Consider the following 18,158-nt stretch of genomic DNA (forward strand, 5'->3'; position numbering starts at 1 on the left):
GGATCTTATCTGGGAAGGATTAGTCAAGTTCAGTGTCATTTCCTCCCCTTTTATCATGTAATTAAGAGGTACTTTTTTATAGACATTTGGAATACATAAGGTCACAGAAGAACAGTTCCTACCCTTGTGTAGCGGGAAGACACAGACTAAATGAGAGGTTCTCAGAATGTGTGTGAGGTCATCTGAAGGTCCACGACACACTTTCATGAAGTCCACAAGATGACAGTCGTTTTAAGAGAAATTAAGACATTATTGGTGTATTTCATTATGAGGTTATCAGGTGAAAGTGGAATTGTTCACTTCACTTTAAGAAGTCTTCACTAACTCAGTGACACAAACTTTGGCCAACGACCGGTTCATGATGATGCTAAGGATCTGTGCACTAAGATCATTTCAGAATGCAAAATAAAGCAGTATGAATTCCAGATTCTACCCTGCAGCTAAGCTTTAAAACATTATCATTTGTTTGGCTTTGATGTGTTTTTTAAATATCAGCACTTATTTGGAAGCAGTGTTAAAATATTCTGTGAGATGGAAATCCCTGTACGCTGCAAGAAATGACAGATCAGATTAATTGCAGTGACAGTGAGGAGAATCCAGCAGTCCTGAGAGATTGTATGACTTAAAGCAGATTTGCAGAAGTGTTAATACGGTTTGACTGTTGTTACCGAAGTTTTGTATTGTGCAGTTGTTTCTCATGTAATGGGAAAATTCCACTTTCAATTAGACTAGTAATATTTTTAAATTTTCTCAATTGAAATTTCTAATGCAGGCAATATTGGTAGCCGAACCACATGAACAAGAAGCTCTTTTTAAGACTTATGTCATAGAATTTCTGCATTGGAAAGTAAATAGGTTAGTAAAGTATATCATTAACACTGGAAAGTTAAAAAGTGCTATAAATAGCAACAGTGAAAAATGAAGAGTAGAAAGTGGGATGGAGGGCAGTTTGCAGTGTAGTGAAGGAAGCCCTCATTGGAAAGGTGACATTTCCACAAAAGCTTGCGATGATGTAGGAGAATAGGAAGATAGAGAAGAATGTACCAGGCAGAGTTAGCGGCCTGAACAAAACCCTGAGATGGTTATAGTTGAGGAACAGAGAGATCAAATGGAGGAGACCACGGTAGGAGATAAAGTGGGAGAAGTAGCAGAGCCCCATTTATTTCACCCTGAGCAAAAGTGGTAGCCAGCGGAGGGTTTTGAGCAGAAAAAGAAGGAACCTGACTTGGGCTTTCACGGAGTCTATATGTTCTTGTACTAGGATCTTGGTTTCCTTTGTATGAATGTACCCTAACTCTGGGTGCTGTTAAGTTAAAAAAATAAGTTGGATAGGCAACAGAACAGATATCTGACTCACTCTCTTGTTTGTGTTGTTGTTTCCTTTTCTACTCACCCCCTGCCTCATTTGTCACATTCCTCAGCTGTATGGTATTTGACAGTCCTATCTCTTCTACTAAACTAAGGGCCTCCTGTACTTAGAGTCTGGGTCTTTCCCATCATCAGATAAATCAGTCCTCAGGACAGCTTTGCACAGGTTGGTTGGGGCTCTGCCCCAAAGCAAAACTAGTATTGCAATAAGCCCCTCAATTTATAAAGATTTTTGTAGCTGCATAGGTGTAATTCACTTGATGGCTTAGCTAAGTCAAGCTTGATGGTGTCTACTGTTCTGTCTGGCTAGTCATCATCACCAGCTATTACACACATGTGAAGGCAGGCATGTTTGTGGGACTCAATGGGAAAACTTAGGGGCCAAACTCAACTCACGGGGTATTTGACTTTATAATCCTAGCCTACCTGAGGCTGTTGTCAGTCAAGTAGCTGCTTCATCATGAAAAATTACATCTGACATTTCAAAAACATTCTTCTTTGGGTCATTAATTGTGGGAAAAAAACCCAAAACATCAGCAGATGACTGGCCAATGTGGATAATTTTGAATATGCCCACTGTAAGTCCCACTGTCTGATGAGAAAGCTAGAGTGTAGCTGCTGATGCAGACGACTACCTGAACCCTGGATTGTTACTGTATATGACAGCACAGCCATCATCAGAGTTCAGGTACACAAACTGAGAAACTCTATGTGGTTTATGTAGAAGTAATCACAGAATGCAAGACTTGTGACTCCTGATGAAAATTGCTCCATTTGACCCTTAGTCCTAAAGATATTAATATACGGGATGTTGTCACTGCTTAACCTGACCCATTTGCTTCCTTTCAAAACAATCTAATTTGCTTCTTCACTGGTAACACTTCTTCAAGCCACAATACCACTTTTCCCAGCTGATTAACAGATTTTAGCAACACAATGGCGCTTCAAAGCCTCAGTATCTCTCTGCATTTAGATATAATATTTTATATTCTGATAGTGCTGCACCTTTTATTTTAAAGCAATGTGAGAAAGTCAAAGTATTTCATGGATGTTCCATATTCCCTAACATATGCAGACATTTGATATTGTTGCACTTTGAGCGTATTTCTAACACTCCCACCTCGCGGGCCCTCCATCCACATATGTTAGTAGATAATTTGATTAATAAATTCAACTATCTCAAATGAGGGACTATGTCCTTTTGGCTACTTCCTGGGTACAGATCTAGTGAAGAACTGGCTGTGTGACATAAAGAGACCTATTCTGAAAAATGTATGATTCTATTTGGACCTTTTGGATGAAGGTAAAGTCTAAGTAGTGCAATAATTGAAGCACAATAAATGTATAGGTATGGGGATGAGAATCATTAATAGGGGAGGGAATGAAGACACAGTAACAATTGCAGAGTATGGGAAGAGATCTATTTTGACCTCTGGGGTATGAATTCAGGAACAATAATTAACACTCTCTGTCCCTAGGCCTAGCACAACTGACTAACTCGAGCAGCAACCGTAGCTGTCAATCTATCCCACTGACAATGAAACCAGAAAACTTGTATTGAAGAGTAAAGACCAGCAAGTAATAGCTTGAAGACAATGGGAAATTTGCTGTTTTGAAAAATAAAGTCGATTTTAATTAGTGTAAGACAAAATTTAATTATTGTTCATTTAATAAATGCCGCGTCCTCTTTCTACCCTACTGCATGACAAGGTCCGGAGATGGGGACAGAGGCTTCAAGGAATGCATCGTCAAGAACGAGGACGTGGCATGTGTTTAGGGATAATTGGTTTCTTAGAAATGATCCTATTAAGAGGGGGAATTTGTGTAGCACAAATTCTAGTAAGTGTAAACGCTATACAAATGGATTTCCTCAAAATTGGCTCTGAGGAAAACATAGTAAATTCCCCGTGTATGGAATCAGCTCTAGTCACCCTGACGTGTCCAGAATGCGTAAACCCTTTATTTGAACAATTATTAAGGGAAATTCCTTTTGACGCGCCTCTTAAAGATATTATGAATAAATTATAAAAAGCTGAATTACTAGAACCAGTTTATACTCCTGTTCCCACGCAGTTAGTAGAAAAATTAGTAAGGATAAGAAATTTACTCATAAGCCTGTGCCTACTATAGAAAGGCCTCCTTTTGTGGCCTAGTGGATAAATAGAAAACTCTGGTATCCACCTAGCGGGGCTAATAGTATGAAAAGATTACCTGATCTTCCTTTGCCTTATTCAGAAGCTTATAATAAAGATAGTATACATGTAGTGAATAAAGATAGAATTCATGTGCCTTATAGTAGTTTAAGTTTCATAGAAAGGCTGGTTAGGTCAGGATCTCCTTGGTGCTTAAAAACAAAGGAACAGAAACTTAGCTTATGAAAGCAGCTTTGTAAAACTGGTTTTTATAAATATTTTCCTCATTACTGCACCAAGGAAACTTTTGAACAGCTATGAGAAAGGTTCAGCTTGAACTTTAGATATAGCATAAATCAAATAGCATTTAAAAGATTTCTTCAGGCAGAAAGAAGAACAATGTCTGCCCACAAGCCAATACCTGCTGTTATGAATACATCTATCTATCACCTTTACTTAAATCAAACTGTATCTTACGTAATAGATATAATAATTAAAAGTTTAGAATGTTCCATCAGGTAGTTCTGTTCTAATGATTGAGAGAAAAATGTACTAGTTAATCATGAACATTAATAATAATATACTCTATAAGATTTTCTGCTCCGCCTAACCACAGAAATTTAACTCCCTGCTACCTTAACAACAAAGTATAATCAAACGCCAAATAAAAAGTATAAAAGTTGTACTCAAATCACAATAAAACGGAACAGTGTCACACCGCCTCTGAGCTGTGTAGTCGACTGTCTCCGGCGCCGACGCCTTGCCCACCTTCGGGGCCCCCTGGATCCTGTCATGGCTGGACCGCGGCAAATAAATATTGAAATATATCATCTGGCAGGCTCTGTGCCATATCTCTGACAATGTAGACAAGGAAAAGTTGGTAGGAAATATCTGAAAGAGGATACATCTGTGCTAGGACGGGTTCAGCAGTGTATAAAAGAGCAAGAACAGGGCCTTTTCAAGCTGGGAAAGAGTTAGGGCAAGATTGTGAGTTGGTCACATGCATGACTGAGAAAAGTTTTCTCACATGTATCTCTGGACGGATAGTGGATGAGAAAGGTATGGAAGGGAAGATAGGGAAGAAACACAAAAGCCAGATCTTCAAGAGAGTTGCTAGCCATGCTGAGGCACTGAGCATAATCTAAAAGTCAGTCAATGCCAGAATAAGATATTAAATCTCTCTTTCAATAGAACATAAAGCCATTTAAAAACATGCATTAGAAAATTGAAAGGCAGTGTTGCAGAAAAGTTACAAAAACTCAGAGCAGCACCCGAAGGTTTGGAGTAACTCAATTGTATTATGCCAGTGGTCCCAGGAGAGCTAGTGCTCTGAAAATCTTGGCCCCAAACTTAGGTATATCAGATTTTATTTTTATATTCGCGTTGTTACAGTTGGCATGGGCTGATTACAGACCTCAGAAGTTGCTATAGGCAGTTATAGATCATAGGGTTTTCTATGTAACAAGCACTAAAATAATACATCTTTTGTAACAAGCACCAAAGCAATATATCTTTAGGGGAAGATGAGTTCTCCATTGACCTTGAGATGTCTGGCTTTGCAACAAGCATGATTACAGAAAGAGCTGTTCAGAAATTAGACTAATTGAGAGGGAAATTCCTCTTCAATGGACTCACAAAGGGAGGAAAGAAGGGCACAATAATCTTGAATGCTTTGAGGGCAGTAGAAGAAAATGAGACATCTGAAATATTTGTAAAATTCTGCATGTGCTGACAGTGATGAAATCTATGAGAAGAGCATATGATCTTTCCTATTTTAGTGAGGGCATCATGTTAATCATGATTACTGAGCTAGTTAGAGTATGCTATACTTTTAAGTGTGAGATGCATTTGCATGAAGACAACTTCTGCCAACTGAAATCTAAGGTCTCATATTTTAAAATCACAGGAAAAAAGTAATGAAATTGAGACAATGCTAAAGTAAATACAGCATGAGCATCTTTTCTAGATTTGATATGCATCTATCCCTTCCTGTCATCCCAAGATAGGCCTTCATTTGATTCATCCTGTACTGTACCAGATATCACTTAAGTCAAGTTTCTTCATTTGCTTTTCTTTCCTTGTTCTCTACCTCTTTAAACACTTAATTAGATATAATTTACTTAAATGTCCATAAAGACCAAAAGGTCCAAATACTAAACAATAGTATAGAGTCTACCATGAACAAAAGCATCATTTTACTCTTAACTCTTTCAAAAATAAAGGAATTAACACATAAGGTGAACATATAAGTTTATCGTTCAAAGGAGATGGTTGCATGCAGTGTGCTGATGCTTGCCAACATAATTTTTAATGTTTGTTATTTTGCATAGTGTGGTAATCCATTGATACATCACCTGTAATTAGAGTGATGCATTCGCCTGACGGAGGTGGTTGGCGAGATGACCTTGAAAAAGTGGCAGCAGATGTATCAGCTTTCGTTGGCATGGGGAAGCATGAGATGCCTGCTGGTTGAAAGTTGGAACAAGGACCGTCATTGACTGATAAATCAGGATATCTAGTTGGAAAAGTAGAAGGCTCCATCCTTCCAAAAGAACTTCTCTGTAAGGGAGATACGATATAGTGAGAAGTAGAAGTTGTGCTTGTAATAAAATTCATGATGTGGCCATTTGCTTGAGTGTAGCTGCCAGGTGAGCGCATTTGAAATGTGGTCATCTGATTCAAAACAGCTTGTTGGTCCATTACAGTTTGTCCTGATGGTCTATCTAAAGTTGATGATGGAGGATAAAATTCACTTCTGGTTGGAGCAGTTGTATTAGCAATTGTCTGGCTGGTAGCAGGCTTGCTCATTGGTGGCACATTTAAATTTATGGAAGTTGGAGCTATTTTTTCTCCACGTGTATCAGCAACAAAAGCAGAATGATGATTACCAATAATAGTCTCTGTTCCAGAGAGCTCCTTGTTGAAATTTTGAGCTTTTGAAGCTGCTGGAGAAGCATTTTTGATCCCAACTCTTCTTTTCATTCTGAGTAAAAGTTGAGGACAGCCTCGTTTAAAATTTGGATTTTGATAGAAGTGTAACTAAAACCGGAGGAGAAAGTTATTTGCTGACACAAAACTATAAGAAACATAACCTCTAAATCTCAAATATCAATGTTATTATGCCAAGTTAATGTCATCAAAATATGGACATTGCTAAGTATTGTCAAAAATCGCTTATTGCGAATAAAAACTTAAATAGCATGGCCCTCAAGTGAAAACAGTTTTTAGATTTAAAGTAACACCGAATGCATTCTTTAAAGTGGTTTCATTACCATTCCTTAAGAATTCACTGATGAGATTCAACGTTGCTAGGAACATTTTTTATAATCGTGAATGATCAACCCATTCTCAAATTGTTAAAAAAAAACTTATTAGTTTTTATATTTTTATGAAATATAATATATATGTGTGTGTGTATACATATACATATATATGTATGTATTAACCTATTATAAGGGGTAATTAAATTTTGTACTACCTTGCTTAAAATAGAGACTTCTTCCTCTTCTGCCAGAATATCTGCTAGACAAGCAAATCTTTGAAAAGTCTGTTGCACTTTACTAAATCCATAAAGATTAAGCTGTCGAACTAAACTTTTCATACTTGTAGTTTCAAATACTCTGAAAGGGGCCTTTCTTTCCAGAACTTCTTTCTTAAAGAGTTCTTCATTAATCACTATACAAGTTCCAGTCCCATCCCAACAAATTGACTGAAATTGATCGCTTTCAACTATTTTCCAGAGTTTCCTGGGAAAGGTCATAGATCGAAAATCATTATCTTCATCTGGTCCAGAAACGCAAAATGTGTGACAAGTTCTTCTTATCAAGGATAGTGAAGAAAAAGTCTGAAAATCATTTTCTGTGGATACAGACCTCAAGTCCAAGGCCCCAGTCAATGTGCGATCACACAACGGAGATCTAAAGGAGGATGCTGAACCAGTTGCTTCATCTTTAGAAGAATCATCTTGAATTTCTGAGGAATCATGTGCCATGTCAAATAAACCTTTCTTCACCTACTTTTGTCACTGATCTAGTTTTGAATACCACAGCTCCAAATGCTGCCTTGGCAGACCTACACTGATAAACTACCCAGATCATCACAATGGTGCTCCATATGAGTAGCTATGACATCACAAAATGACTGGTCTCCTAGCAACAAAAAGTAACATGCAGCCAGTGTTTCCATTTCACTCTGTAAATTTTATTCAGGTAACGTAAAATTAGAGTGATTATTTACATGGTGTAATCTGCAAAATCTTATTGTGGCAGATTTTTTTTTTTTTTGGCCAGGCCACATGTTTATTTGCTATGGGCAATATTAGAAATCTAAGATCATCTTTACTGTAGAAAATGAAATGTCATTTTGCAAATTAAAAAATATACAGATATCTTTTTTTTCTGGGGAGGTAGTCACAGACATTTATTTATTTATTTATTTTTTAAGATTATGTTTATTGCAGTAACATTGGTTAATACATGATATAATTTTCAGATGTACACTGAATTGATGTACACTAATTTGATGTCTATGTATTCTATTGTGTGAATACCACCAAAAATCCCATTTCCTTCAACTACCACGTATTTGATTCCCTTTACTCACTTCAACTTCCCTCAACCCCAGTATATTTACCTGTTTTTGTGTATATATCTCTTCCCTCCTCTCCAACCCCCTACACTTTGATAACCACTAATCCATTATCCATGGCCCTGAGTCTCTCATTGTCCTGTTCATTTGTTGCTTTTAGGTTATATCCCTTCATATAAGTGATATTATGTGTTTTTCTACTTTTTCCTTCTGGCTTATTTCGCTTAGCATGATTATTTCGAGGTCCATCAATGTTGTCGCAATGGCAGTATTTCACCTCTTCTTATGGCTGAGTAACATTCCATTGAGTATATGTGCCACAGTTTCTTTATCCAATCATTTAATGTAGGACACTTTGGTAGCTTCCATGTACTGGCCACTGTGAATAATACTGCAATGAACAATAGTGTGCAAATATCTTTTTGGATATGGGTTTTCAAGGCCTTGGGGTAAATATCCAATAGTGAGATTGCTGGATCATATTGTAGATCAAGTCTTAGTTTTTTGAGGAACCTCCATACTGTTTTCCATAGAGGCTATACCAATTTGCAGTCCCACCAGCAGTGTATGAGGTTTCCTTTTTCTCTGCATTCACTCCACCATTTATTGCATCTCTTGTTGACAATAGCTATTCTAACAAGTGTGAGATGGTATCTCATTGTGGTTCTGATTTGCATTTTCCTAATAGCTAGCGATGTTGAGCATCTTTTCATGTTTGTAGGCCTTTTGTATGTCCTCTAGTGAGAAGTATCAGTTCAGGTCCTCTACTCAGTTTTTGATTGGACCATTTGTTTTTGTTGTTGTTGTTATTGAGTCATACGAGTTCTTTGTATATTTTTGAAAGGAGGCCCTTATTGGTGGCATTGCTTGCAAATACATTTTCCCATTCAGATGGTTGTCTCCTTATGTTGTTGACGATTTGTTTTGCTAAGCAGAAGTTTCTCAGTTTGATGTAGTCCCATTCATTTATTTTTGCTTTTCCTTCCCTTGGCTTTGAGGTCAAAATCATAAAATCCTCTTTAAGTCCAATGTCCTTGAGTTTCATTCTCATGTTTTCTTCTATGAATGTTATTGTTTCAGGTCTTATATTTGGGTCCTTATCCATTTTGTGTTAATTTTGGTGTGTGGTGATAGACAACAGTCTAGTTTCATTCTTTTGCAAGTGGCTAACCAGTCTTCCCAGCACCATTTATTCAAGAGGCTTTCCTTTCTCCATTGTATGTTTTTGGCTTCTTTGTTGAAAATTATTTGGCCGTATAAATATGGGTTTACTTCTGGACTCTCGATTCTGTTCCAACAATCTGTGTGTCTGTTTTGCTGCCAATACCATGCTGTTTTGATGACTGTTGCTTTGTAATATAATTTGAAGTTGAAAGAGTGATGCCTCCCACCTCGTTTTATTTTTCCATTTTTTCCTCACGATAGCTTTGGCACTGCACAGTTTTTTGTGCTTCCATACAAAGAAGCCAAAAACATACAATGACTTTTGTTCTATTTCTTAAAAAAAAACCCATGAGATTTCAATTGGCATTGCATTTAATCTGTATAACGTTTGAGGAAATATGGTCATTTTGACTATATTGATTCTTCCAATTCAAGAACACGAAATATCTTTCCTTTTTTAAAAAAAATGTTCTTTGATTTCTTTTAACAGGGTCTTCTAGGTTTCATGTTATAGGTCCTTCACATGTTTTGTTGAATTCATTCCTAGATATTTTATTCTTTTTCTGCAGTTGCAAAAGGAATTATTTTTGTCAACTTCTTTTTCTCATGGTTCATTATTAGAATATGGGAATGCTATGGATTTTTAAACATTGATTTTGTATCCAGGGACTTTACTGTATTTGCTTATTATTTCTCGTAGTGTCCTTGTGGAATGATTAAGGTTCTCTATCTAGGGAATCGTGTCATCTGCAAATAGTGACAGTTTGACTTCTCCAGGAGGAGAGATGGGAATAACTGAAAGGATACAACATAGACCCAGGACACATCACTGGCTAAGAACAAGGCTCAGTCAAAGGTCAGATCGAGACACTCTCCCAACCCCACCACCACACCAACAATCATAATGTAAACACATGGGTCATGCAGCTGGGAGAGCAAAAACAAATAGGTGCTCTGTGAACAGAACAGAATGTACAGACTTCACACCAAGGAAGAAACAGAAACAAAGAATCCGGTGGCAAATCGAATTCTCTGAAGTTGTTAAAAGAAACCAACTTTGACAGTAGTCTGCATGGCAACAAAAGCCCACAGGAAGAGCCCTGACTGCATTCACAGAGGTATTCACAGTGAAGGCCCAGTGGGACATCATGCCCCCACAGAGTTAATTAATTGTGTCCTTGACATAATAACACGTAACACAATCAAACATAATAGTGCACCTTTAGCTACTGACCTCCTAGAAAGTAAGAGAAATGACAAGGAAAACAAACACGAGAGCTTTGATGGACATATTTTCAAAGTGACATTCAAAATTCTTCTGGTTAAGATGGCAGAGGAGGTAAATATTGTTTTTGCCTTCTATCATAACGACATCAAAATTATAACTAAACTATGGAAAACCTGTATTGAGAATAGCCTGAAGTCTGCCTGTAACAGATGTTCTATTAACATATAGATACTGGTAGGCATGGTGGAAATTCACAACCGGCTGGTCACACACCCACATGTGCCAGCTAAAAATTGGGAGAAATATTTCAACTTTGAGGGATCCCCTGAGGAATGAAGGGTTCTAGCCCCTAAGAGGTTCCCCAGCCCAGAATTTCAATGCTGCGAAAAAGAAGTTTCTACAAATTTTGGTTATGAAATGATTGGAGATTACTGCTGAGTGAGATGGAGGGCGTCTGGAATGCAGGCAACCCTCTTAAAGAGCCCACACAGACTTATTCATTGATGGACTCACTTCCTTTGAGTTTCAGCTCTGAGGCAGCAGCTCAAAAGATACCAGAGACATAGGAGAAGAAACAATTTTGTCTGGCTTCATGGCAAGGGCTAGAGGGGAACCTGCCTCCCAGACTGAAGCAAATTGTGCTGGTAGAAGACAAAGTTTCTTTGTTTATCCCTCCCCATATCCAGCATGTACACCATTTCATTTACCACAAAGGGGAGTCTCTACACATCCAAAGCATTATGCATTCTGTGGCCAAAATGATCCCTTAGAACGCAAATAGACACTTCTAACTTTGTTTAAACTCTTTGAATAGTCATCAAATAACCCCAAGCACTATCACACCAAGGTCTCCAAGGTCAAGCCAAATCCGATCTCTATTTACTTCTTGATTCATCATTTACCAGCATCCCTGTATATGCTCCTCTTCTCTGATTACACTGAACTTGCAGCTTCTCAAACTGTCAAACTGCTTCCTGTATGAAAAACACTCCGGCTATCATCATTAAAATTTCTATGAAACTGCACATCTCATTTTCATCATGCTTTCTTAGCAAACTCTTCCTTAATGTCCTAACTAAGTTAAATTGCCTATATAGAAGCCTTCATTTTTCTTCCTCATTGAACATATCACAAGACAACTTTAATTTCTGGCATTTATTTCAGGTGAGTATACCTTGGAGGCATTGCACGTTCAGTTCTAGACTATTTTGATAAAGAGAATATTACAATTCAATCTCACATTTTTATGTATTTCTCAGTGCACATAGAGAAACTATTGCACTCTACGGCAGTGTTATGTCTGAAAAGGAAATATGTATACATTAATAAAATAAATTTTTGCCAACACATCTAACCATCTTCTGAGAAAATCATAATCTTTTTGCTGGTGGAGTATCTGTTCTCGATGTCGATGGCTGTTTACTGGTCTGGGTGTTAGTTGCCGAAGGTTGGAGTTGCAGCATTAATTTCTTAAAGTAAGATAACGATTACAGTGTCCATATTGGTTGCCTTTTCCTTTCATGAACAATTTCTCTGAAGCATGCAATGCTGTTTGGTAGCATTTTACCCATAGTAGAACTTTTTCATAATTAAAATCAATTCTCTCACCCACGACTGCTTTTCTTTCAGCTATGATTATATAATATCCGCAATATTTGTTGTCATTTCAACAGTCTCCACAGCATCTGCGCTAAGAGGACCTTCCATGTCACTGAACCACTTTCTTTGACAATCCATAAGAATAACCTCTTATCCTTTAAAGTGTATCATGAGGTGGCAGCAATTCAATCATAGTTTCAGGTTTCAAATCTAATTCTCATTGTCTTGCTATTTCTACCATCTACAGTCATCACCTCTACTGAAGTCCTGAACATGCAATATAATTTGTAAGGTTTGAAATCAGCATCTTCCCCACCCCTATTATTGTTGGTATCAGACTTCTTGCCATGAATCATGAATGTACAAATGGCCTCTAGCATAAGGGATCGTTTCAAAAAAGTTTTCTTTTTTCTTTTTTGCAGATGAATCACTATCTATGGTATGTCAAGCCTCATGAAATGTTCTTCTTAAATAATAAGACTTATAATCGAAAATCACTCCTTGGCTTAGAATGGATGTTATGCTTTGAGGAATAAAAAAACTTTATTAAGCTCAGCATCCATCTCCATCAGAGCTCCTATGTGACGAGGTGCATTGCGGATGAGCAGAAATTTTTAATAAGATTATTTTTCCTGAGCAGAACTCCAAAGTGGGTTTGAAATACTCAAAAACAGATGTGCTAGCATCTGTGATTGTAGTTCCATTTACAGAACACAGACAGAAGAGACTTAGCATAATTCTTAAGGCCCTAAGATTTTCACAAGGAAAAATGAGCTCTGGCTTCAGTTAAATTCATTGTCCATATTTGTACCAAACAAGAGTGTCAGCATCTCCTTGGAAACTTTGAAGACAGGCATTTTCTTTGCCTCTCTACCTGTGAATGCCCCACATGGCATCTTCTCCAAAATAGAATGTTTTGTCTGGACTGAAAAGTGCTTGTATAATGTAGCCACATCGTTAGTCATCTTAGCTAGATTCTCTGGATAAAGCGCTGCAGCATCTATGTCTGCCCTGGCTGCTTCGCCTTGTAATTTATGTTACGAAGACTGCTTCTCTCTTAAACTTCATCAACCAACCTCGGCTGGCTTTAAACTTCTCTTCTGAAGCTTCCTCATATGTAAGCCTTCGCAGAATTGGAGCAACATTGAGCCTTGCTCTGTATTAGGCTTTAGCTCAAAGGCATGTTGGGGCTGACTTGTTTGGTTTTTACTCAGACCACGAAAACGTCTTCCATAACAGCAATAAGGCTGTTTCACTCTTGTCATCCCTGCATTCACTGGAGTAGTGCTTTCAATTTCCTTCTAGATATTTTCCTTTGTATTCACAACTTATTAAATTACAGATGACTCTATTAAATGCCTCCAAAGAACTAAGTAAACAGACATGGAAAATAAACTAATGAGCAAGTGAGAAAGACTAGAAAGAAGTCATAATTTTCCATCAAGAGTCTTAAAGCACAGAAATCACAAAGTAAGAAACAAATAATGTACAGGTGAAGACACATACTTTGTGTATGTTCTGACAGCAATGACTTTCTGCATCAATTGATACACTCTAACCATGAAATAGGCGTTTGCTAAATCTTTTTTGGTAAGAGGCTTCAAAAACATTTTTCCCTATAATATTAAAAAAAATAATAACTTTAAAGTTAGACTTGGAAAATAAAAAAAATGTAAAAAGCATATGTCCATTAAATGAGACATTTCTATCAATTATATTTGATAATGATATAAATAGAAGCACCATTTATAAAAGCCAATAGCTATTCTTAATCTATACAATAAAATACTGTTAGATAATAAGAACAAATATAGTTTTGACACATTCTACAACATGGATGACCCTTAAAAATATTTTGCTAAGTGAAACCTACCAAACACATACCAAACACAAAGGGTGACTTATTACCTGATTGCATTTGTATAAGATATACAGAATAAGTACCTCCAGAGAGAGAGAGGGAGAGAGTAATCAGGTTATTGGTTGCAAGAAGATATACACAAGAAGGAAATGAGAAACGAGTGTTTAACATGTATGGCATTTATATTCAGGTAATGAAAAAGTTCTGGAACAAAATAAATGATGACAGTTGCCAACTATGTGAATACTTAATGACACTGAATTGGAAACCTTCAAATGGTCAGCTTTCTGTTTTCAGTGCTTCAGTCCAACAAAAATTTACTTAAATTAAATTTATGTTGGGATGGGCACATCAGTTTTTTAAGCATCTTCAACACCTTTTATGTTATTTAAGCATTTAAATGGGCACATTAGAGCAAATTATTTACCTTACCTAAATTACTTACCTTTACTTAACTAAATTCATTGGTTTATCTTGTAACTCCTCCAGTTCTTTCTAGGTGACTTCTTTGTTACCAGCAGAATTCTCAATCTACTTATTTGCTGAAAGGTAAAATCCGATTTGCTCAGTGTTTCTCTATTTTTCAAATGCATGTAATGGGTAGAAACTTTTCTACCCATTCTCAAGTACATTACCTGAGAATTAGGGGTATTGCCTTTCATAACAAGCAATCCAAGAAAATACATGAGTTCATGGTCAGATAATGGAAAGATAAGTAAAAGGCAAAATATATTATTTAATATTTCCATAACCTCAATGTCCTCACTACCTCCCCCCAATATGTTTCAGTAAACAAAAAATGTTAAAGATATTATGTAACATCTGATATTTATCCTGTAAATCCCCAACTTAAGAATTTGTTACACATATCCATCTGTTACATTAATTTTACATAAAAAAAAATATATCCATTTGACATATATTTTTTATCTTCCAAAAGCATTTTAATGAAACAGAAGTACTTAACATTAAATCATTATATTTTGTGGGAGCAAGATAATAAATGATCCTCTCTTTACACTTACGAGTCTTTTCTATGGATTGAAGCAATCACTAACTTTGTAATACATGACAGGCAGAGGAGTTTTTAAAGTTTTCCGTTACAACTAGGTAAAGAAAGGAATACCGTCTTCTAAAAATTATTTGATGGATCATTTCTTTTACAATCACTAAAGGCCAACCATTCAATCGAATAATAGGTCACATCTAAGGTCACATCTTAGGTCACATCTAAGACTTGTTAGATAATTTCAAAGAGATTCAAAAACAACTTTTTTTTTTCCTCCAATACAGTATGTACTCGTAAAATTGGAAACCCCAAAAACCTAGAAGCTCAGCTAGCTTGTTAGGACGTTTGTCAATAAATACTTCTAAATCTCCTTTCACAGCAACAATCTCCTTCTCTTTGTTTAGAAAACAGGGTTAATAATAAAATCAACCATATCTTTAAAATCCAAAAGTCCTTAGTCTACGGCCTTGACATATATGAGGTCAAACAAGAGTTGCCTCACCTAAGAAATGAAAATAAATAAATGTCAAAATAAAATCCAAAAGTTCTTGTATCAGTAGAATTAATAACTGTTGATACAAAATAGCTGAAAAATTAAGTGGTCAGATGTTACCATCAGTATATACCAACTTCAATCCCTGTAGATTGAATAAAGAATTAAACTTCGTATAAGAAAATTCCAAAATCTGCAATTAGAAAAATGAGTTAAAATAAGAAACATTTTCAAAGGAGAAGTTAATAAGTCGTGCAGTGATTTGGTGACTGTTACTTACAGAATAAGGAAAACTATGCTACTCGAGCGTCGAGATGAGAAAATGATGACAGATGACTAGAGAGGGTCAAATGGAAGACTATTATGATGATACAAATGCAGCATCAACATCAGAGCATCAAGGATATAAATACTAGAAGAAAGTATCTGAACTAGAAGAACCTGGAGAATATCACCGAGTATGGCAAGAGGGGAACCCTAAACTCCATACTCTTTCTTTAGAGCAATGATTAAGCTATCAAAACTGCCAGTATTAAATACTCAGAAATCTGGAATCTAGTCAGGGACTTGTAAAATCAGGATGATCGTTAATGAAGAAAGAGTCTTTAAAATTCAGATAAGAAAGAATCTTGGCACTTTAACTCAATTGGCTATGATCTCATTTCAACAGCTTCAATAGTCTAAAAGAGTGAAAGGGAAGCGACTCATCACATATGATAGATCCTCACACACATTACAAGCTTTTAGAATGTATGGAATTGAAAGGCAAAACCAGATGGCTGGAGAAAACACGGCCATCAACATTTCAAATCCAACAAAACTGTTCTTCAAAAGTGAAGGAGAATTAAGAAATTACCAACTAAACAAATGTTGAGCAAGTTTTTGCTAAGAGACATTTCCTACAAGAAATACTTAAGAGAGTCCTTAGGGTTAAAAATAAAGAATAAGCCAATAATGTGAGCGACAAAGACATTTTTAAAAAAGCACTGGCCAGTGAATTCACATGGATAAATATAAAAGCCATTTTATTTTTTTTTTATTTGTAACTACATTTTATCATATAGGGTATAAAAGAAAAATGTTTTAAACAGCAAATGGACATGCAGATTTATCGACCCATGTATAAAAGTGTAATGTGCAAATTAGGAAGAACGGAACTGTATAGGAGCAGAGGATTTTTTCAAAAATTGTATTTCTATAAATATAAAATGTTATTTGAAATCTCCCAGTTAACCACAAACACAATAATTTAAAAAGATATTGAAAGTGAAAGGATAGGGGAAACTAAGAGGTATACTAGAAATGAAGACATTCACAAAGAAAGATAGTAATAAAGAGACTAATGAACAATAAACATACATGACACACCAACAGAAATAATGAAATGCCATTAAAAGATTAAGTTAATTCTCTTTCTCTCAAACTCTGGCTTACATCAGTTAATATAGAACATCTCAAATTTTTTAGACATTTCTCCTTTTTTATCAATATCATTAATAAAAGACTGTTGATAAAAATCTGCATGATTTTAATGATGCTCAAATAGTCTTTCCACGCTCAGATGGCTTTTCACTTGCTTTGTTCCACATTGCTATTGAAGCCCTATTTCTAGGAGGATAGATCACACAGAAGATGCACATCTAAGAGGATAGGTCACACAGAAGATGCACGTCCAAAGATTATGCTACGTGATGTCTTTGGCCAGTTTTGGGCAACAAGAGCTTGGGGTTGGTCAGCAGTCACCTACTGATGATTTTAATCTTTTCAAAGTATTGTTTCTCTTGGAAAGGTCTAGGTTCAGTCGGCAAAGAAAATATGTTAGCAGAAGCTTTCTTTAGGCACTTAGTACATAATTGGGAGATGCGACATAGAATTAAAGTTTATAACATCAAACACAAGTAGAATTATTAAACTAAATTGTGTCAATTTTTTCCAAATGATAAACCTATCCCTGTTGCCACCCAACTGAAATTGTCAGTGAGCAGAAAAATCCAAGGAGTCAAGTGGTGTCCTTTCTGCTACTTCCAAAATGAGTTTCTCCTTCATGAGACACAAATGTTTAGACATACAAAACCGGATGTATTAAGTACCATGAATATACCTTCTGGTCCTGCTAACAGATAGCCTGCAGTAATTCAGTTATCTCTTAAGACCTTCACTAAAGCAACAACAGCCATTGTTTTTGGTGCTGCAATGGAGGTAACAACATCACTAGCGATGTCATCTAGGGCAATAGACAGATTTCTAACTCCCTGGTCATCATTGGTTCAGACAAACATATTAACTAATAATTGGAGTTTAGAGTCTTACTGAAATTAATAAATGGAGTAGAACTGAAATTGGAACAGAATGTTTTAGTGAGTCAGTATGACTATGATTGGTATGGGGCTTAAGGAAATCACACTCAACATCTTGTAAGAAGGTCAATAGTTGCAATCGCCTGTGAAATTCTGATGAAGAAATTAGCTGTCCGTGCCTGAGTAAGGCCAACCATCACAACCAGTCGATACGTACAAATCACCTTCATAATAACGATGGTGACTTAAAATGAGGAATCAAAACACAAGGGAGATGACAGGCATGAACAATAGTGAATCTAGAATTATCAGAATTCCTAAGAACCAGATTCCTATGACAAGTATAAAGTAAACATAAGAATTATGCTTAATAAAGTTCAATATTTAAAGGTGATACTTGCTGGGTCCAGACTCTAGGGT

General features: G+C 36.3%; 1 protein-coding gene across 1 annotated transcript; it reads right to left on the reverse strand.

Annotated features, from left to right (window-relative positions):
• Positions 1–5,807: 5,807 nt before the first annotated feature.
• Positions 5,808–7,491, reverse strand: LOC120594112 (heat shock transcription factor, Y-linked-like). Its single transcript, XM_039852120.1, has 2 exons — positions 6,979–7,491; positions 5,808–6,539 (listed from the first exon to the last, which is right to left on the reverse strand). The coding sequence occupies exons 1-2, from the start codon at positions 7,489–7,491 to the stop codon at positions 5,808–5,810; spliced, it is 1,245 nt and encodes a 414-aa protein (XP_039708054.1).
• Positions 7,492–18,158: the final 10,667 nt, after the last annotated feature.

The sequence above is a fragment of the Pteropus medius genome, unplaced genomic scaffold (assembly GCF_902729225.1).
Source record: "Pteropus medius unplaced genomic scaffold, Ma_sr-lr_union100, whole genome shotgun sequence".
In the NCBI taxonomy this organism is placed as follows: Eukaryota; Metazoa; Chordata; class Mammalia; order Chiroptera; family Pteropodidae; genus Pteropus; species Pteropus medius.